General features: G+C 40.5%; 1 protein-coding gene across 5 annotated transcripts in view; it reads left to right on the forward strand.

Annotated features, from left to right (window-relative positions):
* Positions 1-25,796, forward strand: part of CDC42BPA (CDC42 binding protein kinase alpha) — a 336,523-nt gene extending 310,727 nt beyond the window's left edge. For 3 of the 5 annotated variants that reach the window (XM_074949160.1, XM_074949161.1, XM_074949162.1), the window contains 5 exons: positions 4,586-4,709; positions 6,089-6,206; positions 19,954-20,071; positions 20,735-20,892; positions 22,360-25,796. In XM_074949160.1, coding sequence (XP_074805261.1) covers positions 4,586-4,709; positions 6,089-6,206; positions 19,954-20,071; positions 20,735-20,892; positions 22,360-22,491 — 650 coding nt within the window. In that variant the 3' untranslated portion in view covers positions 22,492-25,796. Of the gene's footprint in view, positions 1-4,585; positions 4,710-6,088; positions 6,207-11,628; positions 13,430-13,864; positions 14,051-19,953; positions 20,072-20,734; positions 20,893-22,359 lie in introns of those variants that run through there. The other 2 variants (XM_074949164.1, XM_074949163.1) reach the window with 2 other exon arrangements.
* The last annotated feature ends 1,913 nt before the right edge of the window (positions 25,797-27,709 follow it).

Genomic DNA, 27,709 nt, shown 5'->3' on the forward strand with positions numbered 1-27,709 from the left:
CAAAGCCTTGGAAACAAGCAGGGAGAACTGGAGGTCCTGGTGATGTCAGGGAATTATGACGTGATTGGAATAACAGAGACTTGGTGGGATAACTCACATGACTGGAGTACTGTCATGGATGGTTATAAACTGTTCAGGAAGGACAGGCAGGGCAGAAAAGGTGGGGGAGTAGCACTGTATGTAAGGGAGCAGTATGACTGCTCAGAGCTCCGGTACGAAACTGCAGAAAAACCTGAGTGTCTCTGGATTAAGTTTAGAAGTGTGAGTAATAAGAGTGATGTAGTGGTGGGGGTCTGCTATAGACCACCGGACGAGGGGGATGAGATGGATGAAGGCTTTCTTCCGGCAACTCGCAGAAGCTACTAGATCGCACGCCCTGGTTCTCATGGGTGACTTTAATTTTCCTGATATTTGCTGGGAGAGCAATACAGCTGTGCATAGACAATCCAGGAAGTTTTTGGAAAGCGTAGGGGACAATTTCCTGGTGCAAGTGCTAGACGAGCCAACTGGGGGGGAGCTTTTCTTGACCTGCTGCTCACAAACAGGGAAGAATTAGTGGGGGAAGCAAAAGTGGATGGGAATCTGGGAGGCAGTGACCATGAGATGGTCGAGTTCAGGATCCTGACACAGGGAAGAAAGGTAAGCAGCAGGATACGGACCCTGGACTTCAGGAAAGCAGACTTCTACTCCCTCAGGGAGCAGATGGGTAGGATCCCCTGGGGGACTAACATGAAGGGAAAAGGAGTCCAGGAGAGCTGGCTGTATTTCAAGGAATCCCTGTTGAAGTTACAGGGACAAACCATCCCGATAAGTCGAAAGAATAGTAAATATGGCAGGCGACCAGCTTGGCTTAATGGTGAAATCCTAGCGGATCTTAAACATAAAAAAGAAGCTCACAAGAAGTGGAAGGTTGGACATATGACCAGGGAAGAGTATAAAAATATTGCTCGGGCATGTAGGAATGAAATCAGGAGGGCCAAATCGCACCTGGAGCTGCAGCTAGCAAGAGATGTCAAGAGTAACAAGAAGGGTTTCTTCAGGTATGTTGGCAACAAGAAGAAAGCCAAGGAAAGTGTGGGCCCCTTACTGAATGAGGGAGGCAACCTAGTGACAGAGGATGTGGAAAAGGCTAATGTGCTCAATGCTTTTTTTGCCTCTGTCTTCACTAACAAGGACAGCTCCCAGACTGCTGCGCTGGGCATCGCAACATGGGGAGTAGATGGCCAGCCCTCTGTGGAGAAAGAGGTGGTTAGGGACTATTTAGAAAAGCTGGACGTGCACAAGTCCATGGGGCCGGACGAGTTGCATCCGAGAGTGCTAAAGGAATTGGCGGATGTGATTGCAGAGCCATTGGCCATTATCTTTGAAAACTCGTGGCGAACGGGGGAAGTCCCAGATGACTGGAAAAAGGCTAATGTAGTGCCAATCTTTAAAAAAGGGAAGAAGGAGGATCCTGGGAACTACAGGCCGGTCAGCCTCACCTCAGTCCCCGGAAAAATCATGGAGCAGGTCCTCAAGGAATCAATCCTGAAGCACTTAGACGAGAGTAAAGTGATCGGGAACAGTCAGCATGGATTCACCAAGGGAAGGTCATGCCTGACTAATCTAATCGCCTTCTATGATGAGATTACTGATTCTGTGGATGAAGGGAAAGCAGTGGATGTATTGTTTCTTGACTTTAGCAAAGCTTTTGACACTGTCTCCCACAGTATTCTTGTCAGCAAGTTAAAGAAGTATGGGCTGGATGAATGTACTATAAGGTGGGTAGAAAGTTGGCTAGATTGTCGGGCTCAACGGGTAGTGATCAATGGCTCCATGTCTAGTTGGCAGCCGGTGTCAAGTGGAGTGCCCCAGGGGTCGGTCCTGGGGCCGGTTTTGTTCAATATCTTCATAAATGATCTGGAGGATGGTGTGGATTGCACTCTTAGCAAATTTGCGGATGATACTAAACTGGGAGGAGTGGTAGATACGCTGGAGGGCAGAGATAGGATACAGAGGGACCTGGACAAATTGGAGGATTGGGCCAAAAGAAACCTGATGAGGTTCAATAAGGATAAGTGCAGGGTCCTGCACTTAGGACGGAAGAACCCAATGCACAGCTACAGACTAGGGACCGAATGGCTAGGCAGCAGTTCTGCGGAAAAGGACCTAGGGGTTACAGTGGACGAGAAGCTGGATATGAGTCAGCAGTGTGCCCTTGTTGCCAAGAAGGCCAATGGCATTTTGGGATGTATAAGTAGGAGCATAGCGAGCAGATCGAGGGACGTGATCGTTCCCCTCTATTCGACATTGGTGAGGCCTCATCTGGAGTACTGTGTCCAGTTTTGGGCCCCACACTACAAGAAGGATGTGGATAAATTGGAGAGAGTCCAGCGAAGGGCAACAAAAATGATTAGGGGTCTGGAACACATGACTTATGAGGAGAGGCTGAGGGAACTGGGATTGTTTAGTCTGCAGAAGAGAAGAATGAGGGGGGATTTGATAGCTGCTTTCAACTACCTGAGAGGTGGTTCCAAAGAGGATGGTTCTAGACTATTCTCAGTGGTAGAAGATGACAGGACAAGGAGTAATGGTCTCAAGTTGCAGTGGGGGAGGTTTAGGTTGGATATTAGGAAAAACTTTTTCACTAGGAGGGTGGTGAAACACTGGAATGCGTTACCTAGGGAGGTGGTAGAATCTCCTTCCTTAGAAGTTTTTAAGGTCAGGCTTGACAAAGCCCTGGCTGGGATGATTTAATTGGGGATTGGTCCTGCTTTGAGCAGGGGGTTGGACTAGATGACCTCCTGAGGTCCCTTCCAACCCTGATATTCTATGATTCTATGATGGTCCTTTCTGACCTGAAAGTCTATGAACCTATGAGTCTCTACTAAGACATGACTAGGCATGACCAGTACATGGGGTGGGAGGATCTCCCCCTTTCCCACAGTTGTGGCAAAAAATATCAGAGTTTGAGTGTTTCCATAAGAAATAGTCTCTTTGGAGCAAGATATGAATGGAGAAGCAGTCTGCATTGAGTTTCTAGATGTTTGGCAGGAGTATGATGTTCTAGTGATTTTAAGCAAAGTCTGCTAAAGAAAGTTAGTGTGTGAGGCCTGAGGTCCTTTCTCTGGCCTTCTGAATATTTTTGAGCTGTTCTAGCCTTCTTTGCTAAAAAGTTGTATGATGAAACCTTGTGGATTTTGTTGGTGTGGAGAAAATAAATTCTATATTTTGTAGATTTTCAAGGGCATTGACTTTTCTTTGTCATTATACAGTGCCTTATTTGAAATAATTATAGAAAGGTATTTTGAGAATGGAGTGTATTTGTTGCAGCTCTGCTGTGAAAATTAGAAGAGCCTGTTGTCATCTGACACACCCCATAAATCCAAAGAAGTTTTATTTATCCTTGGTAGGAAATGGGGGTTATCTGAAATTGCCAAAAAACGAGGTGAGAAAGGCATTGAAATTGAGTAACACAATAGATTTTCTCCATGCATTTAGGGGTATTCAGTATAAGAGGGTTTGAAACAAAGAAATTTTTGGGGTAGTCTGAATAGGAGACTTTTCCCCAGTGATTATGGTAATAAGCAATTTTCTTTCAATTTCTACCCAGTTATTTTAATTATTGATCAATATTTGCATTGCTGTAGCACCTAGAAGCCCCCGATCAAGGCCCATTGTGCTAGATAGGGTACACGTGTAATAAAGGCAGTTCCTGTCCTAAAGACTTTAAAAATTAGCATATGAGAAAAGGCCGGTACATGAAACAACCAAGAAATGGGGAACGTGAAGGAAGGACAAGGTGATGTGAAACTGACTTGTTTCGTGTTATTCCATAAACAAAAATTACTTTTAAAAGGATTTCAGTTTGTATTGCCCCCAAACTCTTAAAGCAAGGAAATATGAAGCCATGGGATACTCCTTTCTGTACTGTACCCTATTGTCCACACAGCACATTTCTACTGGCAATGACAAACTCCATATTTTCACAAGGAACTTCCTTCTGCCTCCAACTGTTAAGGAAACACACTAGTCATGACACATTGATCTCCCCCACACTAGAATACACAAATTTAATTGCAACCTGATCAATATTAGCAAATATTCAGCGTGCGTATATATGCATGGGTTAAACATGCTGTGTATTCTGTTTGTGGGGGAAGAATGAGATTATATTTAGCGTTGAGACTGCAGTGGGACTGTTCAGTTGTAAATGTTGCAGAATCAGGCTGTTACTGATTAAACTACATTTTTACAAGCTTTGTTGTTCTGTTCATAGTATTTCTGGTTGCTCAGACGTAACTTGCATTCTGTTTTTTCCTGAGAGGATGTGACTTCTGGGGTGAATCCTCCAGTGTGACTCTAGAGTTGACCGAGTGTCCAGAGAGCCAATGTATTTTGATCCACCACTGAGGATTTTTTAATTTATTTGTGACCTTCCTGTTTTCCTATTTGGGCTTCTGAACACCCACCAGCTTTTTATGCTCTCTTACAGGGCAGCTGTCAGATGATTTAGGTACAAAAGCTAAATAAAATTATTTGTTCTAAATGGTTTATTAAATTACCAAGTAAGCAACCTGTTGGATATTTTTGATGTTGTTTCTAGAGGGAGATGAACTGGTAGTTCCTGAGACATCAGATAACAGCCGGAAGCAAATGGTTCGAAACATCAACAATAAGCGTCGTTATTCATTCAGAGTACCAGAGGAGGAGAGAATGCAGCAGAGGAGGTCGGTATTCAACCTGTACTTGTCTTCTGTACATGCCTGTAGGCCCTGAAGGAATGTCTGTCTGATGTCAGTGTAGTATTTCATTTGTTAGAGAGAGTTGTTTTCAGACATTTGTCTTTTCACCATTGTGTTTATCCTTGATGTATAATTTGTATTAATACTAGTCTGGATATGAATATGCACTGAATATTTCAGTACTTTGATTCCTTTTTAATAAAATATTTGTGTGAAACAGCTTCTGTAATTTGGAATGCATGCCCCCACATACTGTATATACATATATGTGTGTGTGCGCGCATATTCTGTATATATAAAAATCTATAATAAACATTTTACAAAAGGAGATTACATTGCTAGCTATGCATATGGATTAATTACTTTCAGACTCTGGTTCTGCCTTTTATTGTTTAGGGCAATACCCATCTCATCCTCAACAGTATTCCAAGGCATCTTTTTTATAGAATGTATTACTTAACTGATGAGTCTTACAAAACTGTCATAAGCATGCTCTAAATCACAAGAGAAGTCACCTGGAGGGTGGTGCTTCAAGACATGTACATGAAATATAAATGTCTTTAAAGGACTGTCAATCAAAATAGTCCAGAAGTACCTTTAGAGTTCACATTAAACCTAACTTTCATGTCACTGGCCACTTCAGCTACCTGAGTTCCTTTTGCCCACAAAAGATTGCCAGCAACTGTGTTAAAACACATCTGAAGAAATAAATGTTTTTGTTCGCTACCAACTTTTCCACTGGAAAACATGGTTGACCTTCCACTTTGCTTCCTGTTCGGCTCTAAGAAAAGGAATAGCAGTTGTACAGTGATGCTAAAATGCCATAGTTCTTGTCTTTATCTTTTCCAAGTTGCTTGAGGTTCTGTCTTTTTATTAAAAAAAATATTTTGAATTCTGAAATGAATGCATCTGTGCCATTTTTAGAGAGCTCTTAAAGTAAATCTGACCATAGAATGTGAAAGGTAGTGCAGTATTCTTCTAATTCTTCTTTTATCTTCTGTCCTTCATCTCTGCCTCCATCTTTGCAGCACCAAGTCACCAATGAGCCCGATTCTGCATCTTTTCTTGAGTACTGTCTCAGCTCACACTGGTTGTGCAGTCTCTGAATCTCAGTAACTATTTTGATTCTCACGGGTGTGGGCTGTTAGCCTGCAAAATAACATTCCTTTCTTCCTGCCCCCTTTCCCCAGGCTGGGGGCTGGAATAGATCAGCAAGGGTTATCCTTCTGTTTAACATGGCCAAATATTTAATTTACCAATTTCCATTTTAAAGTAACAAATAATGAAACTATATTTATTTGATCTTTTTAATGTCCATCTTTCTCATGTATAAAATATCTAAACTTAAGTATTTTCTCTTACAGGGAGATGCTACGAGATCCAGAAATGAGAAATAAATTAATTTCTAATCCAACTAATTTTAACCACATAGCACACATGGGTCCAGGAGATGGAATACAGATCCTCAAAGACCTGCCTATGGTAAGCAAGTGGGAGAGAATGAATGAATGAATGAATGAATATATCTGCGATTGCATATAAAAGAGAAATTAAAATTTGGTTAGTGTTAAATATATATTCAAAATGTTACCATCTTTCATACAAGCAGCAAAGTAACTAGTGAAAATGGATATAAAGTGGTACTGTCCAAGGTGGAATGTGTGCAATTACATACTGGAGAGGCAGCTCGTTGGTGACGCCTGAGTTTATACCAGGCCAGTTCGTCAGCCCAGACAGGTGAGGCTCAGCCTAAACAAGAATTCCCAAAAACTACAAAATACATTTTCCGTATTTTTTATGTAATTGATAAACATATGCAGTTTTAAGAACAAATTGTGATTTGATTTAAATGTCACGACTCACTCTCTCCAGTAGTGAAATGCAACACCAGAAAGTTTGAAGAAAGTGCTGCGTGAGGCTCAAGTCTTGGTACAGCTAATTGTGCCACAAGAAGCTGCCTTTTTACTGTAGCAACTTACCATCTCCAGGAGTCACTTTATGAAGGCATTGCTGTGGTAACCACAGCTTGGTGAGGTGATGCAGTTAAGGCTGGGCTGCTGAGGGTTTGTAGGGAGTAGGTGGGGATGGAGCCTGTGCCCTGCACCTCCCCAGCTCCCTCCCCCTTTTGGTGGGGCTCATGCATGTGCACAAGTAGCCAATGCTGTGTCCCAGGCCTGCTTCATGCTCCACCCCCTGCTCCAGCCCACGTAGCAGCGGCTCCAGCTCCCAAGTCCACCTGCTGCTTTTTCACTATAAGTAAGGTAAGCTTTTAATAGCTATTACATTATACATTGGGCAGAGGTGGAAATAACGATTTTGTCATTAGTCTCACCTGTCAAGAAAGTCACGAGCCGCCATTAATTTATGCGCAGTCACTCACATGAGCTGTTCATACAGCACACATTATGGGGGGAAACAACAGCCCCTGCTCACGGTCCAAATTAACAGGGTTTGGACTCTGGTTCTCTGTGGAAATCCAGAGAGATGGGTTCCCCCGCTGAAGGCCACACAGCAGCTTTGGCACTGCTACTGTGTTCTCAGAACGCAGTAGCGTCTGTGGTGCCTGGTTTTGACTCGTGCATGGAATGGCCAGTGAATCTTTCTCCTAACTCCAATGTTTCATCGCCATATGCAGAGCCCCCTGCTTGGTCTCTCTGCAGCCTGCTCCCCTTGTATAGTGGAACCATATCAGTTCTACTATGTTTAGGCCCAGGTTTCATCCATGCTGAAGTTCCCATTTTCCACTCTCTCTAGCCAGGCTGCTGTGTCTGCTGGCATCACTGAAACAGAGCTGCTTGTGTGAAAACTACTTTTTTTTTTTTTTTAAATAATTAAACACCCACTGAAGTGAATGAGTTCTGAGGGGCTGTGGCCTGAATAAGGATTTGTTCGTGTAACTTGTAGGCATATATCATAAATACAATGGGCATGATCATCACTCTAAACTAAATGATCATCACTCTTAACTAAAGTTTATGGGCCTAAGGCAGCAGAAAATGTTTGCAACTGTTAATGGTCCTTGAGAAAAAGTGGAGAAGATGGTGGTAAGGCAGAAAAAGGATGTGTACAATGGTATTGCGCTACTTAGGGTTTGGGGCATAATTTCCGACCTCAGGATGTTCGTTTTACCTCAGTTTTGCAGCTGATGGTACTTTTACATTGCACGTTACCATAAAGCCCTGCCTATTGAACATTAACTACTGGTCATCAGCTGAGGAAACTATATGTACAGAGAATAAAGGCTCTCTAACCAGTAATGGAACACTCTGAGAATCCTGGTATTGACAGCATTAATAGTGAGAATAGGCAATAAACAACAACAAGGTAATTATTAGGCGAATAAGAACAAGCCGGATAGTGAAGTGCCTGAAGCAGATCTAAGGGAACTTGGCAAACAGCCAGCATTTATCTTACTAATAAAGAACTGCTGGAAAAGGGCTAGTTTTGGATCCCAACTTCAGTTATTTTAAAAGAAGGTAATAATTTTTGGAGGTCAAGGGTTTAGGGTTAAAGCTATACATGGGAGAACGTTTCCTTTGACTTTTCCACTTTCAGCTGGAACTTGAAAAAAAGCACGAGTTTTCTAGAGGAACGAATACCTGCTTCTCCTGGAGGTGGGTCAAAAAGCAATACTGTTAGTCACCCTCAGTGAAAGGGAGTGAATGGGAGCCAATAGTTGCAAAGACTGTTGACCTAGCCCCATTCCTAGTAGCAAAACTGAACTGAGTGGAAGTGTGAAGTGTCCCTTTCTGAGCTAGTTTATAAAAATACATTAATACAGCATTAACATTTTGGAAGTGCCATTGTTTTTCCTCAATGTCCCCAGTTCTAAAAGACTTTTAGCTCTAAACTCATTCTGATTAAACAGGCTTTATTTTAATTAAATGGTCACATTTAGAGTTAGGATTAGTTTTCTAATTCTCACCAGGGAATATGAAATTTTGGAGAAAATGTGTGATTTCCACTTTTCACTTAGAATGGATTAAAGGACATTAAATTTATATACAGTGTAGGACTTCTTCACTACTATAGTTTAGTACTGAAGTTAGCCTTAAGTACTCACTGCTATAGGTTAACATATGGACCTCAATGTTAGGATATATTACTGTAGTTAGACTGGATTTCACATTTGTTATTACAGTTGTGCCTGCAGTGCTACACGACTTAGGATAAAAATGACAAGAGTTATGTCAATCACCATGTTAATCACCTGGGGTCAGGAAGAAAATTTCCCCTAAGAAATGCTATTGCACTACGTGGGGTTCTTTTACAGCTTCCTCTTGAGAGAGAGACAGTACCGGACTAGACAGACCTTTTATTAGTCTATTTTGTTCACACTGAAGCAAAAAGGAAAACGGGACATCTGTACTTAGAGCAATTTAAATCTAGACAGTAATTCTCTGCACTCCCGTTGCATAATTTCAGAATTTGTACCTGGATAAGGATTCTTCTCCAGGCAGCTGTTTCCCCTGCTGCTTTGAAGCCCAAATACCATATTTCTGGCATTACACTCTGTTACCATACAACTGAATGTGATGTTACAAATCAAATATAATTTATAATGACTTCACTCAAGGATCAGTTGGGAATAGAAAATAGGCTGGGAGTGGGCAAGCCATTATCTAAACACAAAATACTTTTAAGAACTAGAACACGAGGTACAAAAATAAAAAGAAAGGTGAAGAGACTTAGAGTGTTAGTCTGATACATCTCTATGCTTTTCCTGTATGATAGTTCCTCTTTGAAGGAAAGGAAATGCCTTTGAAATTATTTCACAAGCTCGCAGCTTGTTATGAAAATTTAAATAGGAGTGTATGTCTGAGTGCGTAATAATTCTGATTTGGGATTTTTATATTCATGGTGCTCAGATTGCATTTTCTGCCTTAGAAAATAGTGTTCATGAAAATTATTTCCATGAAATATGGAAAAGATTGGAACATTTTATTTTTTGAACTCCTTTTTAAAGCAGAACTAGACAGGGACAAGCTCAATACTTTTTACATTTCAAGGTTTCTACCACTCGGGGGTGCAAACTGTGCAGGTTAATCATTTCACAGCTAAAATGCATTTGTCAGACTATTTTTATCAGCTCTAATTTTTCTTTTTATTTGAGAAAAGTCAAAGCATTGCATTTGTACAGTTTTATATTTAAAGTAAACAATGTGTCCTTTAAATGTTATAATGCAAAAATGTTAAAAAAACAAAAGCTGAAAATACGAAGAAGAAAAAGAGGGCTTAATTTTCCACCCTATTCACGTGAGTGAATCCTTAGCTACCCCAGTCTTACATGAGGATCTGCTAGCATGGACCCATATACCCAGTATGAGATTTCATTGAAGTCAATGGGATGCTGCACAAACAGAAGGGTCCTTGCCAGTAGATCCTGAGGCAGGATAGATATTTAATCATAGGATTAGATGAGATTGTGAGATATGGAGACTTATCTCTGGGTCTACGGTTTGTATCTAGCTCACGATGACAGTAATGTAAAATAACTGTTGTCTAACACCTGCTTGGTGACCGCTGTCAAATGGGTTGAGTTTCTAGTGGAGAACTGTCCCTACAACAAACAAATCCACTATCACAGTTGGTACTAACTGAAATTCTCAGTGTCAAGGCCAAAGACTGACTGAACTATAGAGCTTAAACTCCTAGAGTTGATCCTCCAGATCCAGGTTGAGGTACATTGGCAGGGCAGTGTGTGAGGAAATCTTGTACTGTCTATGCCCATGCTGTACCCATTTTTTCATGAGCACTAAAATGCACTTTTAAAAAATTGAGGGGTGGGGAGGAGGAGGAGGAGGAAACAGGCTTAGTTTTGTATGCTAATCCCTCTTCTCAGTGTTTTATCTGTGTGTTCCTTTTGGAGTATAAACTCTCTGACCAGGGACTGTCTGTAAATATGTCTTGTACAGCACTAATTTAAAACTGAATTACAATTTTAAGATTTCAATTTCAAAACCTTTAAGTTATAAAATAATAATTAGTAAAATTGAGAGTTTTTAGCTGTTCCAAACTGTGGGACACATTCTCCAAAATAGATGCCAGCACATGAACATGGAAATGCACACCATGTATTTTTGAATTTGCCTATGCGTGTAACAATATGCTCATAAAGATGTCATTGCTTTCTGTGTGCAGTTTGCAGGTTTGTTGGTGCTTACATGTAGTGTGTGAGCACAGTTCAGACATCTGTTTTTGAAAAGTTGCCTGTTTAAGGAGTAAGTCAAACTCTTGGATGTGATTGGAGTAAATTGCTGCCTTTTAACACAATCCTATGCTGTACTCGCTGTGGATTTACCCATGCATCTGCACATAGCCCCATGGATATGTCTACACTGCAGCTGGGAGCAAGTCTCCTGGCATGGGTCAACAGACTCGCACTACAGGGCCTGCACTAGCATGTTAAAACTAGCAGTGTGGACATTCTGGCTTGAGCAGGAACTTAGGCTCTCTAGCCCACCCAGTCCTCTTGGCTTCAGAGCCTGAGCTCCAGCCTAAGCCAGAACATCCACACTCCTATTTTTAGTGTGAGTCTGTCTGCCCAACTGGAAGACTCTCTGCCAGCTGTGGTGTAGACATACACAGTGGGGATCCGAGTAGGCTCTGTCTGCACAGAGCTCGGTGTAGGATTGGAGCCGTCATGGTGAAAATACAAAAGGCAATGAAAACTGTAAAGTTTCTAACAACTATACTTTCATAATATTTTAATGGTTAGTTTGAGTCTCTTTGTGGTAAGTGGGTTCACTTTCTTAAAAGAACAAAAGTTCTTATCTGCCACTAATAGAGCTGTAATTATATATATTATATACACCTAGTTCTGGATCACTGTCTTGATTTGTGTTATTTAGAATCATTCCTATTAGTATCCCCAGACTTATGTATTTACACTTTTTTCCCCTAGCAGCCTGTCACCAATTAAAAACACGTGAACTTTTGTCCTGGCAATTCAGTACATTTTTTGGTCTCCCTTCTGCCCTCTTGACTCTTGAAGCCACTATATCATGGATGCTCCCTTGTAGTGAAGATCTGAATTCTGGAATTACACTTACTGCAGCACATACCAACTACCTGTGTCCATCGGATATGCAGGACTGATTTTACATTCATACTCTGCATGCCTGATATTTTCCTTACAGGACTATTCTTGACAGCCATTATATTTGAACTTGTATTCATTATACTTAAATCTGATTTCATGATGCATAAATCATTATATTTCAGTAACCAACCAGATTTACTGAAACGTGTAGAATTTTACATGCAGAGGCATTCGGAGTAATTATTATTATGTACTTTTAGTATTACGTAAAGCCAGTGGGAACCCTACATTTGAAAACATACTGTGATCCTTGGAGGGAGGATTGGTTTCCAAAAGTGTTGCTGTATCCTGGCATTGCCATATTAGTGCATGCTAGCTAAACATTTTTATGGTCTGCTGGGGGCCTGCTGTCTGCTTCCAAGCTTGTAGTGTTAAGATTTTTTTCCCTTCCTTGTTGGCTTTTTAAAACATACCTTCATTCTGCAGCAAGCACACTATTTTGTACAGATGGCTCAGCAATCTCTGCTTTCCACTTGAGACCATTATCAGAAAAGTGGCTTCCCTTACACTGATGATAGTACTAATATCCTAGATTCTGCTACCCATATTAATAACAATTAGTATACATTATACACCAAATGCTGTAAATCAGTAATTGATGCTTTATTGACCGTGCAATGCTTCACAACACAAATATGTAAAAAAGCAAATTGTTGGGATCTTAGCAGCTCAGATTGAGGGAACAGTAGAGAACAGTAATAACTACTGTTTGAGACTGGAGATAATATATATTGGGCTGTCACTTTGTTTCCCTGAACTTCTATAAATTCCTTGGGTAAAATGTACTGCCTTAGGTTTAGCAGACAAGTCAGCTGATTGATTTGCAGCTGTCTTGCACCATATTTTGTTTTTAAAGTCCTAACATTGCTCAGATTCTTTTTTTTCCAAAAGTTGGTGAGATCAGTTGGACAAGGGAAGGAGAAAGGGCTGAAGATTAGGAAAAACTGGTCTAGTTTGCCATTGGCCATTCCAGCCCAAAGCAGACTGACCTCCTGAATATGCACATATGGAATGATTCTGTAGATGGAGGGAAAATGAGACTTAAAAATATTCAAATAAGTCTCCTGGATGTAGATGTCTTCGAATCACAAAAGTACCTGTGTCAGCACATTCTTTGGAGACTAAATATAAATTGGTTTTGTCTAATTTGCAGATTTAATTCACTTTTTTCCTTTGTCTATATTTTACATTTTGGGAGCACAGCACCCAACAATGCTGAGTTCACCTATCAAAATACTTGCATTTATGAGTATCTTTCTGCCTCATGCACTAAGGGTGTAATTCACTGCTGCCCAGAGAGACAGTACAAGGCCTAAAGTCCCATAGGACTTATTTTGGTCTTTGCTGATGCATAGGTCTTTCCCTGTCCTCCTACACGTGGGGTGAAATTTCACCCCACTAGCCTGAAACTAACCAGTTCCCCTTCCCATGCTCACCTCCATTCCTGCCCTGCTGACACCCTTTGTTCCCTGAAACTATAAATATAATATATCCTTATGCTGACTGTTTTTTTTTTTAAATAAAATCCTCAAAATGTCTGCGTAACAAGAAGCAGGTCTTATGCTTTTTTCACTGTCGTACTCCCCAATCTTCCCTCCCTTACCATCTCATCTTTGTTCACCTTCCCTTGTTTGTGTTATGTCTAACTTAGATTGTAAGCTCCTCAAGGCAGGGATCTGATGCTTTTCCTTTGTCTGTAAAGCACCAGGCTGTTTGAAGTATGGTGCTGTTTGAAGTATTAAATAATAATAAATATTAGAATCCATTCCCAATGAGTTATAAGTTTGATTTGTTTTAAGTTTATGGCAGTAGCCAGGTCAGAGGGACATGGGATACAATGTAAAGAAGTTGATAAGGGGATTGGGAGGGTAATCTAAGGATCTGCCTATTTTCTTGCAAGCAGGATACTTACAGTGAATTTGATCCAGTCTTTCAAATTATGCTTATCCCTGCAGATGGTGTTTGCTAGTCATTTCGCCTCCTGTATAACTAGTGAAACCATCCCTCATAATCTTTTTCTCTCTGTTGTCTTTGATAGCTGTGTTTTCCATATCCATCCCCTCATCATCACTTCAGTCTGATCTCCTCTCCGAGCAACTTCAAGCACATCTATCACATGACTGTTAATTCAGCTGAAAAATTCCTCTTTTATGATTCCATAAACCCTGCATACTCCCCATCTCTGCGTTCTGTCCCTGGTACACCAGCCTTTGTGACTCTGAGGGTATGAACGGCTGAGTTGGGTGTTCACTGTACTAACACTGTGTGGTTTTCCTTTTGCCTAGCTAATAACATGGGAGAAACAAAACTTTGTGAATGGTTTCTTTCACCTCTTAACTCTCCCCTGGCTGTTTTGTATTCTCATTCCATCCTGATGTTTTCCACTGTTGGTGACATATGAAGAAACAATTTTTCATAACTTAAAAAATTAAGGAGCAAAATTATTGGACTGACCCTTTTTCCTAGGAAAATAATGTTCCATTTTAAATTACTAAAAAGGGTGTGGAAGATTAAATTATAGAGCTTTATATTCCACAGTGTTCATCCTCTAGCTGTCAGCAATGGAAAGATATTCTGTATTCTTGATAGGTTTGAGCTGGAAAAGGGCTCAGGATATACCTATGTTGAGCCAAACTTTTGAGCTGCTTATTAAAAATAAACTTTTCTGTAGTGCAAGAACTTTGTATGCCCTTTACAAGAGTTAAAAGAGAGGCTCATTTTGTGCCCTGAAGAGTTTACAGCCTAAATTAGACAAACCTACAACAGGATGATAGACAAAAGGAGCAACTAAGGAAAAAACCAAAAATAGTGTGCGCTTCATTACGGAGAAAGAAAATCCTATAACTATATTTAAGCCGAGACTAAGGTAGGACAAGAGACGATGAATAGACACTTTGACTTAGATGGTAAAATTTTCAGGGCAGTGACAGCCACTTCGTACTATGTTTGCATAGCGCCTAGCACTGAGAGGTCCATGGTCCATCACTGGGAATCCTGGGCTCTACAGTAATACAAATAATGAATAATAATAAAATGCTCACAAACATACATTGCAAAACATATTGTTACCGTGCACTGTGTTCTGGCCTACAGTTCTGCCATACACTGTCCTGCCAGATTATCTCCAGTAGGACCAGGAATAATCTGCAAGGGAGATTGTTCATAGATGCCATTGCTTGATCAGGGTTGTTTGGGTCTGATTCAAAGCTCACTGAACTCCAAGAAAAGACTCCTGTTGACTGCAGTGTGCTTTGGATTCAGGCCCTTTATGCGCCTATATGCAAAAGCTTGACTGCTAGACTGCTTGGAATGCCCTTTCACTGCTTCTTTTGCAGAGGGCTTATACAGCAGTGTTTCTGCAGGTTTGGGTAACCTAAACCAGAATTCACTACAGATTCCTGTTGCTGGATAGGGTTTTCAGGTCTGTGCCTATGTACTATACTTGCAAGAATTTGGACCCCTCAGGGAAAGTTACTCTTTTCACATAAAAGGGGAGGAAACTGCAATACAGAGTCCAGCCTGTCAACAGGAAAATTTGGGGGAATCAGAAGAGGCCAGCCATGCACAATTAAATCCCGAGGACTGAATACATGGTCAGTTGTCACTGTCAGAAAAGTCCTGACCATCATAACCACAAAATAAGCAAAAACAAAGCAACAGCATTTTGGAGAAGATGGTCTATATGTGGTCATCTGCATCTGGTTTGTCCAATCTGTTTAAACTTGTGGCTTTTTCTGGGTGAAGAGTTGTGTGGAATATATGAGAATACCCAACTTAATGCAAAAATAACAAAATCCTTATTAAGTAGGATTGAAATTCATGGTTTGTGCAAAGGCCAACCCAAGGCTTATGCCCCACTGAAGTCCCACTTTGCATCAGTGACTATCCCCCTTGGTGCACCCATTATTTTCCATACTTAAAACATGCAGGTGTATTTCAGTAAGTGATTACACATCAGGACCCAATCCTACATCGCTTCCTTACTCTTGTGAGTGACCGCACTGAAATCACTGAGGGCTGCTTGATTGGGCCCTTGCTGTGTAAAATCCTGGTAAAAATAGAGCACCCGCAGTACTAACATTGCAGTTACATTGAATTCAGTGATGTTACACTAGTGTAAAACTGGAGTGACACCAGTGACTCAGGAGCCCTCTGTGTGGGGCTCAGCTCAAGCTCCTTAGAGCATAAGACGCTTGGCTTGTGTGAAGGAATGTATCTTCCCTGCTTTGCTGTGGCTGGAGGAGAGAAATGGTACTGTGTAAACCAGGGGATGTTTGGGTTTTTTTCCACTTAGCCTAAGGACACTAGTACTCTTCATGGAACTCGGGAGTTGCGCCAATACCAAAGCAATGGGCACACTATAAGAACCTGAATAGGATGGATTCAACAATCTGAGTTAAAAAATGTGTCTGTAATGCACATGGGCTCTCATATTGCTTTGTGATTTCATATGATCAAAATAACCCTGTACAGTGGGAAATAGTAAAACAAGGTTTGTTTAGTGATAGATAAATATAAATCCCAGTAGGAGGCTGCTTAGAAAATACAATGGAAATCTCCTATAGAGACAAATTTCACCAATCACCCATGGCTCTGGAAGGCCCATGTGCAGCAGGACTGGTGTAGTTTCATTGCGTAAAGAGGTGAATTAAGGAAGGCCACATGGAGGTATGGTTTGGGGGTAGATCAGGGGCAACATGGTAGAGGAGCAGGAGCAATGCGTAGATCCACCATTACACAGATCTACCAACCATTGTATCTGTGCAGAGTAGCAACCCTCCTCGCGTCTGTTTCATTCTCTGACTGAGATCATGATCTGCATTCTGATGCACTGAACTAAGGGACTTTCACCTTCCATCACTACAATTAACTCAGACTGCTCTGCAAGCAGGTCTCCACTGCAATTATTTCCTCTTCAAAGGCATATTGTCTATTCACTGTTTGTTTGTTTATTTTTGCTTGGTTCAGTGCTGGTGATGGATTTTATATGCTGGGATTTGAATTGTTTGATCTCTGTGTGTTTAAATGGTTGTCTCAGAGCTATTTTTTCATAATGACTTTTAACTTGTTGCTCTTTGCTGTTTTATAACCACTGCTTTCAGATGCTGTTTGTTCCCTTATGTGAATTCTTTGTCTGTGTCGTGTGCATGCTGTTTTGTTACCATTGTTTCTGTTCTTTACTGGCATTGATTTTTTTAGAAGAAAGAAGAGTGGAACATTTGCTCTGAAGGGATAAACATTTATAAGGATTACATGGACTTTCCAAACAGATAGAGGGGAAAACAATGGTGCTCAAGTTTTGTGCCTGCCATCTTTAATGGTTTAATGTGTTACAGCTGATCTCTTTAAAATTAATGTATTCTTTCCAAGAACCAAAGTTTTGTTCCCAACCCCACCCCCTTTGTTGATTGAGGTTGCTTAGTTTCTGTTGAGGGTAGCCACCTTATCATTAAACATACCACTTCTCTTTGAAGAACCATCTGACAAGCATAAAAGCCCCTTTTTGAATTTCCAATGTATTAATCACAATATATAATAATTCAGAGTGCTGTATTTGGCTTTCCCTAGTGTGTCTCAGAATACCTCAATAGCCGAACACCCTTGAGTGCTTAATACCTTATCATTCTGTGCAGTCTTAGCTGTTGCCGTCCTATCCATATGCTCATGTTGTTGTAAACTATATCAAAATTGCCTGCCATGTGCTGGATGGCACAAGAACAAGCACTAGATACTCCATTTAATGTTCTGTGATAAGTGAGATAAGATTGTTGTCAAATGTATTTCATTTGTTCACTGCTTTCTGAAAAAAGAGTGTACAAACAATGCAGGATAATATATTCTTGGGAATTATTTGAGAGGCACATTTTAAAACCTGCAAATATTTGCTAAAGTACTGTTGGGAACAATCCAACCTTGGCAGGGAGACAGACTGGATAATCAGTAGGGCTTTTCCACCCCTAGCGTCTCAGATTCTCTTATGGTGGTAACTAAGAGAGATCGTGGAAAGAAATTCACAATTCTTGTTTGCTTATTGCTAATTAAAAATGAATTTTTCTCTCCACATGTAAGTATGAGGAGGGGGTATCTCTTATTAACTCAGAAGGATTGATTGTAAGTGTAGCATTAGAAACAATGGCAAAGGAAACAAACAAAAGGAAAGTAACAAACAATTCTTAGCACTTTACATGTTCTAATTGCATTGCTAACTTTAATCTATTAATTATCTAGAAACCCTCTTTTTAGCTGTAACCTACCTAGAGAAATCAATAGATACTTTAAATTATTGTACATATTCTTACCATCTATTGGAGGAGACATAAGTGTATAGATATGGAGATGTTTTATACGCCTATTTATCAACTGATGAGAGCTACAAAGTGTGATGTGATGCACACTGTATGAAATAGTTCAAGCTCACATTTTCCCCTGTACACTGACTTTACATACTGACTTGATATGCCTGTATTATTACTGACATGCTATTAGACAATAAGAAACCGTAACTTAATATGATTCTTCTATAAAAGAAAAAAAAAGTATTGTTTAATAAAATGGTGTGGCACTAGATGTGTGTTCAGATCTTTTTAACATCTCTCACTGTGGGGGCTAAAAGTGGCAGTGTAATGCTGCCTTCTTCCTCATATCTTCTTCCTAAAGGTAGATTTGAGATCCCTTGCAGCTAAGGTGTCTCTTATGTAGTAATGGTAGAAATAAATATAGTATAGGTGAGAGAAATGGTTTTAAAATCTAATAATAAAAGGTTATAAATTACATATTGGGAACATGATGTGCACGAGGGGAAGGGCTTCAAAGTGTGCAAAAACCCCCCTGAAAATGGCATGACAGCACTGGAATGTCTGGGTTAAGGCTTTTCCCTGCCATAAACGTGGTGTGAGTCTGGCTGAGCTGCTTATTTTTTGTGGTACAGGATATTTCGGTAACAGATGGCTACATGTCTGATTCTCTCTGAGAAAATACCCATAGGAGGGTTGGACTGAGCCAATTCCAACCTTTTTATTGCATTTTTAAATTTCAGTAACATTCTTGCTTCAGAAGGCAGCTGCAGTTGTGAATTTTCTTTCATACTGAACTGCGTTATCTTAGTATAATGAAGATTTCATGGGTATTAGTGATTTAAAAAAGTATAAGGAGAGGGTGTATTTTAAAGATGAAATGGAATGAGTGCTATAAATTGCTCAGTGCTATAAATTGTTTGCATCTGTTTTTTTTTACAAAGGGGCTGTGTTTCCACCTCTGTGTGAAGAGGTTTGATATACCTAATTCCCATTAATGCGAATGAGTTCTATATACAAACCATCTGAGGAGCAAGATAAGCCCATGCTTATGTTTGGCTAAAGCTCCAGAGACAGGCAGTCACATTGGAAACAGTAGAGTGAGCCCTAATTTGGGATGACAATAAATGAAAATACTCTTAGAAAACCAAAAGCATCTGATTAGCGTTCAGACTAAAATATTCTTGTCTGTGCAATATAATCTGAAAACAGAAGGGCAAAGTTTCCTCAACTATTCCCATGAATTTCTGAAGTAACTCCGCCAGTTAGAGTGGAGTTACTCGCGCATAATTGAAAGCAGAGTTTGGCCTAATACGTCTGTATAACTGCAAGAAATACACTGTAGGCATCAGGGGCTGATTAGATAACAGTGTCATACAAAATATATACAAGCCACGAATTATGGCATCAAAGAGATACATTTCAATGAAATACTACTTGGAAAGATATAGCTAGAAACAATGCATTACATTAAGCATCTTTTTTTTAACTGACTATATTATCTAAACTGGTACCAGTTGTCAGGCTCCTTGTCAACATCAGCAAGAAAATTCTGATTCTATTAGAATGTTCTTTCAGTTGTCTACATATGTCCATGTAATTCAAAACTTCACTTTCATGCTGTGTGTTCTTCCAGTCTCTGCACTTAGGTGCAAAATAGTATCCTGCAAATTTGCTGACCTGTCACCCAGAAAATTAGCTCTGGGAAGGTGAGGGCATTTGGGTTTTTTTTGTTTAACTTGGTACCTCCTCCCTATAGTATCCACTGCTGACTCAGCAGTAAATGAATTAATGAACACAAACCTTTCTCTCTTTGTGTCTCCCTGCACTGCAGAACCTTCGGCCTCAGGAGAGTCGGACCATGTTCAGTGCCTCTGTCAGTATCCCATCTATCACAAAATCCCGCACAGAACCAGGGCGATCGATGAGCGCCAGCAGCGGGTTGGCAGCAAGTGAGTGTCTCTGGCTTGCCACAAGCCCTGTGCAGAAACGTTATAACTTCACACTGCCCCATGCAGGAACGTTACAGCTGTGCTTGTTGAGCAGGATTTTCAGAGTTGCTCAGCAGTGGCCCAGCTCTGTTCCCACAGAAGCCAACGAGAGAGTTTTACCAATTGGACTAATGCTGAGAACTTCTGAAAATCCCACATGGTGTTTGCTGTTTCTTAAAACATATATATCTTTATGGTATTATAACGATATCAGAATTAGTACTGTATTCCTCAATACTATGACTTCTTGACCGCTACTTAAGGGCTTCATCCTGCCCCCATTGAAGTCAGAGGCAAATTGTCCATTCACCCCAATGTTTTGGTTTTTTTTAACTTTGTTGTTAGAGTTAACTACTTGGAGCCTTCTGTGTATGTAACAGCACTGGAAATCTGGCTGCTGACCTAGAAGGGTTAAATTTTATTCCCACCATCCTGCCAAGATATTGCAGGGTTCCAGTGCATGAGCACATCCACCATCTAATCCGGAGTACATGGAAAACAGGGAAGAAAGATTATGTAAAGGGAGGTTCTGTAGGAAAACAAAACTAAAAGTAACAGCTAGCCAACTTCTTAGTGTCTTGCACACACATCCATGATGCAGTTTTATTCACCCACACCTTTTAGGATCGTCTGCACAGAACGGCAGTGCTTTGCGGCGGGAATTCTCAGGCGGGAGCTATGGAGCCAAGCGTCAGCCTATGGCATCACCATCAGATGGTTCACTATCCTCTGGTGGTTTAGACCAAGGCAGTGATGTACCAACAAGGGACTATGAACGAGAGGTGAGTAACAAGAGCAAAGGGAAGAAAACTGCAAACTGTGGATACTGATAGGGCCCAAATTCTAACCTCAGTTTTGCTCGTGTAAATCTGGAATAACACAGCTGCAACAGAGCAGGATTTGGCCCTAGGAAGCTTAGAAATCATTGTTCAAAACAAAATGTTCTATTGTTTGTCTTTTGAGACTTGTTGACAGGATTTTGGTCAGACTATGTCAGCTTTAAACATCTGGGCAGATGTGTAGAAAATGCATTGAGGTGGTATACTCAGTACCCTGGAATCAATAAGGCTCATGAATGTAGTAGCTTGATAAAGTAACTGCACAAACTTGATACTGACCTTTTGTAGCTAAAAGAGACAGTACTCCTTTTGTCTTTTGGCAGCAAGAAAGCTTTAGGTCATAAGCAGATAAGTCATAAAAAAGACACATTGGTTTTGTGTTCATTGAATACCTAGAATTAATCAGTTAATATGTAAAAATTCAAAAAATCATCTTTTCTCTTCAGACAAGTTTTATCTGCATTCCACCAAAATACTGAAAGGGAGATAAGAGAAGTTAATTGTTTCATCCGTTACACCATTTATAAAACACGCCTTTCACTACATCTCCAGGTGCACGTACAAATACAACCTCTCCAAGTTACCACCTCACTGCAACCCCCCCTTCATGCCCCTCAGGCAGAATCCTGAGTAAACAGATGAGCATAAAGGTCAGACTAACAGAGAGAAAATTCCAGTGTCAGGAGCCCTTCACAAGGAACAACATGCTCCTGCTGGTTCAAACTGAAGATGGCTGCAAAACTGCCCCAGCCAATCTCATCCTCTGCATTGTTATGTAGGGAGAGATGGAGGCTTTGAAGCTGCCAGGGCTTTTATAGATCAAAATCAACACTTACAGTTGTAGATGAAAGTGAACTAAGTGCCAGCTCTGACTGCAGAGTGGGCAGGTGCATTCTACACTAACTGAAGCTTTGACATGATCTCAAGGGTAGTCTATGTAGAGTGCTTTGCATCAGTATTCATTTTGAAAGTTACAGAGGGACAGATAACTCTGGCAAGGTCCACATCAGAAAGGAGACTTAACCAAACCCAGGGGTGAAACAAAATGTCTCCAGCCACCACTGCTATATGGGAGTCCAAGAGCAGCTAGAGGTCCAGAAGCAACCCAATGTTGCAAGCCTCACTGAGGTGATATACCCATCATTTGTCAGTAACAAGGGCAGATGCTTCTTCAGTGTACCATCATTACTTAAGCCTTGTGTGAAGTGGGCTTTAGACAACTTGCTCGAATGCACAAAAAAGCAAATATTGAGCTAAGAGTGTTATTGGACAGAAAACTTAGGGGGGAAATATATGCAGACCTTCAGCTCCACCCAACTGCTGGTCAAATGTATGTCCCTTTCGGTCTGACTGATTTACTCCTGTTGTGTTATTGCTTATTGATATTCTTCTGCATTTTTTGGGCTGCAGGATTCTGATTCTCCAAGGCATTCTACAGCTTCTAACAGTTCCAACCTAAGCAGTCCTCCCAGCCCAGTTTCTCCTCACAAGACCAAGAGTCTCTCCCTGGAGAGCTCTGACCACGTGAGTTGGGACTCATGAACTGCTTCAGCATTCAGATCCAACATCACTGCGGCTTATTATTCCCATGGCTCCCCCTTCACTCAACCCAGTTCTCACTTTCATCACCCTGCCCACTCCCTCTGAAAATGATGTGAGGGGAAGGGAGGGAAGAAGATAAAAGGTTTGCCTTCTCTAGCACTATTCAGCGCTGCCTCGGCCTCCCCAGATTTAGCAGCGGCAAACAAGCAAACCTAGGGTGTTGGTAAACAGCAGATGCAGTAGATTTGTATTAGTACTGGTTTCATTTCATGTGGCTACAGCTGCTTCCGATATTATAAATATATTTACCCCACCTCAACTTGGAAAAAAAAGTAGCTTAAATAGACCAGAACAATATCAATTAAAAGAATAAATCAGATGGATTGTTTCTATACAAGAGCTAATTATCTTGTACAAGAGTAGCACAGAGACCCCACTTCTGGTGGGGAGCAACCAGTCTGTTGGAAGCACATGAAAGCTTTCAGCTAGCCACCATGTTTGAATGTCAATCTGATTGTCGCCAGCAAATCCTTATTAAAACGATGCATATTTTACTACAGTACAGAGTTTAAATAAATACGCAAATTTAAGAATTAAATACGTATGTATATATTCAAGGAGAAAAAGCAGCATCGTGTATGCAGAAGAAGATGGATGCCTATTTAAGAGAACCTTTAATTTAAAAAGATTTGTGTTGTTCCCGTTTTCATGCTAAGTAACACACACATTGGAGGCCTGGCCTATATATATGCAGGAGCAGAATGTTCCCTTTGGGTGACACTGCACTGTTTTAGGAGAAATCCCCCACAGTGTGTTCAGTGACCTTTATTCCTCTTGTCAGTAGCAGAACTAAAGCTGTAATCCTCATTTTGAAGATGACCCTGCCTGTCATCTGCAAGAATAACGTTGATATGAAAGTGAACCACTCTCCCATCTACAACAAAGAGCAACATTCAGCCATGTTGTCACCATGGTTTTCAGTGAGGCGGGCACTAGTTGTGCAGCTTGACACCCTTGGCACTCATGGATCTCTGCTGGATACAGTATACGCCCTACGGCAATAATGGAACAGTGCGGAAGAAATCATAGGGGATACCATTTCTCAAGAAGGTCAGTGCCTGACCTGGTTTAATGATGAAGGAAATGGTTTTCCGAGCCGCCTTGGCCATATGTTAACTAGAAAGCTGTTACATTGTATGCTAACATTTGATAATCAATCTACATCAGTCAAATGTGAGTCCTGATAGCCCAAAAAGAGCCTCTGTGGAATATATTGTTGCTGTAGCATAGCGAAGAACCTAATACTGTTCATGCTGTGGCAGTTTAAGACACCTGGTAGCCCAGAGCTGCCATGCTGATGAGGTTAATCATTTCCATCCCCCATCATTTTGGACTGTGGTTTCAATTTTTTTCTATACAATACCCTGCTGTTTGATTCCAACAGCCATGCAGGTTGCAGGCAGAAACACACCACCAGAGGACAGGCTCAGCAGAAGTTGCAGGTCTGTCTTTCAGCAAAGAGCCTGACATTTAAATCAAAGGAATAAAGAGGAGGCAAGGTAAAAAGCAAACCAATGTCAAGCAGGAAGATCATCCATTCCCTTTTCCAGTGTGAGCTTCTCTTCTCAGTGGGATCATTGCTAGCTTTACGCCACGACCCCGCTCAAGCATCTAAAAGGCTTTTTGTATTTAGAAAGCTGGTTTTCCTATGATTTGGAATTTTTTTTATGGCTCCTATCAAACCATTCCAAGTGCTTACAGTCAGCAGTGTAACATGTTTCATTCACATTAATAGATGCTGAAATGAGTGGGAATTTTCCAGGTTCCCTTCACTGAAGGAATTTATGGGTAAGTTCAAGCAGGGTGCAGACAAATTAGGTTAATCTACAGGCACAGCCAAAACACAAGTAAGACACAGGCATTGCCTTTACTGTGTAACCATGCAGAGTCTCCTAGGTGCTAGTTCTGTGCTTTATTCTGCATTGAATGGATTGTCCGCACATAAACCTCTCATTCAAAGGTTGGTTGCTTGGCTGGTTTTTTGGGACCGGGAGGAGGGGGAATACAAAAATTTCTATAAAGTATCATGTCAAAATCCTGCCTGTCCTGTTTGGTATCATGTTGGTGCCGTGTGTTTCATTGTCACAAATAAACTTAGCATTTAGTAGTAAAATTTATACCAAACAGGCAAACACCGAGTCCCTTCCCAGTATGGTAGCTTTTCATGTCTTTGCAGGAGACACAAATAGAAATGTCAGAGGGACTGGCATTTGTTAAAGTCCAGTGTCACCTTTTTCTTAAAGGTTGTATATTGTTCCATGTGCACCAAAGGCTTCTCTTCCTACAGTTGCCGCCTCCTCCTCCTCCTGGTGTAGCACACCAGGGCCCCACACGTTTCAAAGTGTTGCAGACTAGTTTTGTATTTACTGTATGTTGTATTTAAACGTTAATCATATTTTGATGTTAACCTGTTAAAGGGAAGATTCGAGGCTGCTAGCAAAAACCTGTGTGATAATCCCACATGGGAGGGTCAGTTTATCGGGAATCAAACTGTGTATTCCTTTTGCTTCATCTCTGCTTCATTTGAAAATGGAACCAAAGAACCAAGATACAGCTTACTTTTAAATTAACCCTAAACAAACCAGTACATTTGCTTACTCTCCTCTTATGGTGAATATGAACCTGTTTAAATGTACATTTTCAGATGGAGCATAGATTTTTCACTTTACAGAGCTGAATTTCAGAAGGTGAGACCTATCCTGTTAAATACAGTACCTATGTTGGCCTCTAGCCCTTGGCAGTGTCTTTTTCAAAATAATTGTATTTGATCTGGTACTGTACATTTTACACAAATCATACCTGTTTAAAAGAGGGAGAAACAGCAATTGTCCACATACATTATTTGAAAAGAAAAAGCATTCTAGGAATTATAGTTATAAAAGAAATCGGTTCTGATGGGTCCATGCAAGTGTAGGCCACTTGAAATTTTTGTTGTTATGAACACTTGTTACAAAACATGGATGTTGCAGGGTGCTTTTTAAATTCTCATTGAGATAAGAAAAATACCTTGGTCATTTGAACTATAAGACTCTTGTCTGAGATCTCAGAGGCAGTTGGCTTGTAAGGTTTGGTGTTTGCTACTAGGCATTGTTTAAAGTTTCCAGTTATATATGGTTGCATTTATCCAGGCAATGTATAATCTCCAACTGAATTTTGACTAATATATTAGCATATGTTCTGTGTACACATATATATCTTCTTTTTTTTTTTTTTTTTTTTTGGGCTAAGACTGAAAACATTCTTCACTTATCAGGACATACTCTGCTTAAGCAAATGCCTTTGCTTCAGTCACTGAAAGGCTCCAAATAGATTTAAGCATGTCCCTGAGGACCATAGCTTCCAGAATGAAAAAAGGTGCAGGAAATCAATTTAAGCTCCCCCTGCCCTCCCCCCCCCCCAAAAAAAAAAAAGAAAATCACACTTACTTCCCACATTTCATAATTCCCAAACCAAGCTTTAGCACTTTGTCTGTTTCACATACCACATCTAAACCGATTGCATTTGCTAGTTTTAAAATATAGTTCTATCACTTAGGCCGCTTTTCTCTCCATCTCAGTCTCTTTAGTGGCTGGCTTGTTTGTTATAAATGTGGATTTTTATTATTCAACAGTTTTGCAGTTCTGACTTGTGCTGTTAAGAGCAATAATCTTGATTCTGATAAAATTACAAACACGTGTTGCATGCCGATATATGGTTTATGAAACAACACAGCAGAGGGATGCAGTGTTCTCTGCATACAAAAGCACAGATAATGTATTTGGTGGATGTAGTTTACTACTACAACCTTGGGCTTAAGCAAAACATTCTTAGAACTGTGTCAGACTTTCAGAAGGATACACTGCAGTCAGAAGAATTTCTGACAAATGAGTGCACCCTAATAATACAAGTTTTGTACATCAAGGAACTCGGATGGGTTAGACTGAAAAGAGAACAGGCCCAGCCACTGAATGGTAGATCATAACAAGAGTTCTTAAAATTCCAGATGTTTCTAGGTTGTTGGAAGTTTTTTTTTTCTTTCAACCATGTTCACAAAATTTGAAAAATTTTAAAAGTAGTTCACCCTTGTGTAAAGGGCTTAAGTAGTATGTAGACTTTGTGCAGGCCTGCTACACAGAAGCCTGGTACAGACGCTCTGTTCTGACCCGAATCTCACCCGACGGCTGTAGGCACCAGTGTAGTTCTAGAAGATGAAATGGACTTGTGTACTCAAATCCTATTTGAGAAAAAAGCCCCCAAAGAGCCAATCTGCTGCAGATCTCCAAGACCTTGTTGTGCAGTGAGGCAATTCCACAGCTTGTTTCTTTCCAGCCACAGTTTAAAAAAAAAAAAAAAAAAAAGAGAGAGAGAGAGACCAACTTCATTCATGGGGAAGAAATCCTCGCAAAACCACTCTTGGTATTTCAGAGCAATTATACTGGCTTTTTTATGTATGACAGTTTCATATCATTTATTTTTTAAAAAAATATTTTTGAGGTTTTTTCATGGTAATATTATTGTACAGGTTTGCATGGCATAGGTGTGATCACTTTTTGTGTTAGAGTAGAAAAGCTGACAAGTGTGCGTGTGGGGAAAAGACTGCTTTTTGCCTCTTCTCACTATTTTATTTTGTTTTATGCCCTCACTGTGGTAGGGGACATTGTAAGAGATTCTCTGCTACAGAATGATGTAGATTCTTTTGCACAGAAATATTTAAGGTGGAACAGTCAACAATGTAATAAATGACTTGACACCAATATTTTATGTTGGTAACACTTAATATTAACCTACTTTGATGTATTGCAATAAAAACAGGGAACTGTTAGAAAGATTGACGTGTTGTGTTTTTTCCCAGTCCCTCCCTCTGTTAAGATTTTGGAAGAGGGAATGAATTTTGTATTCTTGTTGAGTATAACCATCAGGTAAACCTGCCCATTACTAAGTGATATTGACATACACAGATGAAGCTCCCTTTAGACATTCACCCTCGCTGCTAGAGTTGAGTTCTGTTGAACTTTAGCCACCTTACACTTCAGTATATTGAATGGCATCAGCTACAGTGCCTCTGAGCTTTTTGATTAGTTCAGTCTGTTCCACTGTAATTAAACCTGTTTTCATCAGTAGTCAGTTACTAACTTCCTTGCTTTTCAGTGAGGTGTCCTGAACAGTCTCAGTGGGGCAA

The sequence above is a fragment of the Natator depressus genome, chromosome 3 (genome assembly GCF_965152275.1).
Source record: "Natator depressus isolate rNatDep1 chromosome 3, rNatDep2.hap1, whole genome shotgun sequence".
Lineage (NCBI taxonomy): Eukaryota > Metazoa > Chordata > Testudines > Cheloniidae > Natator > Natator depressus.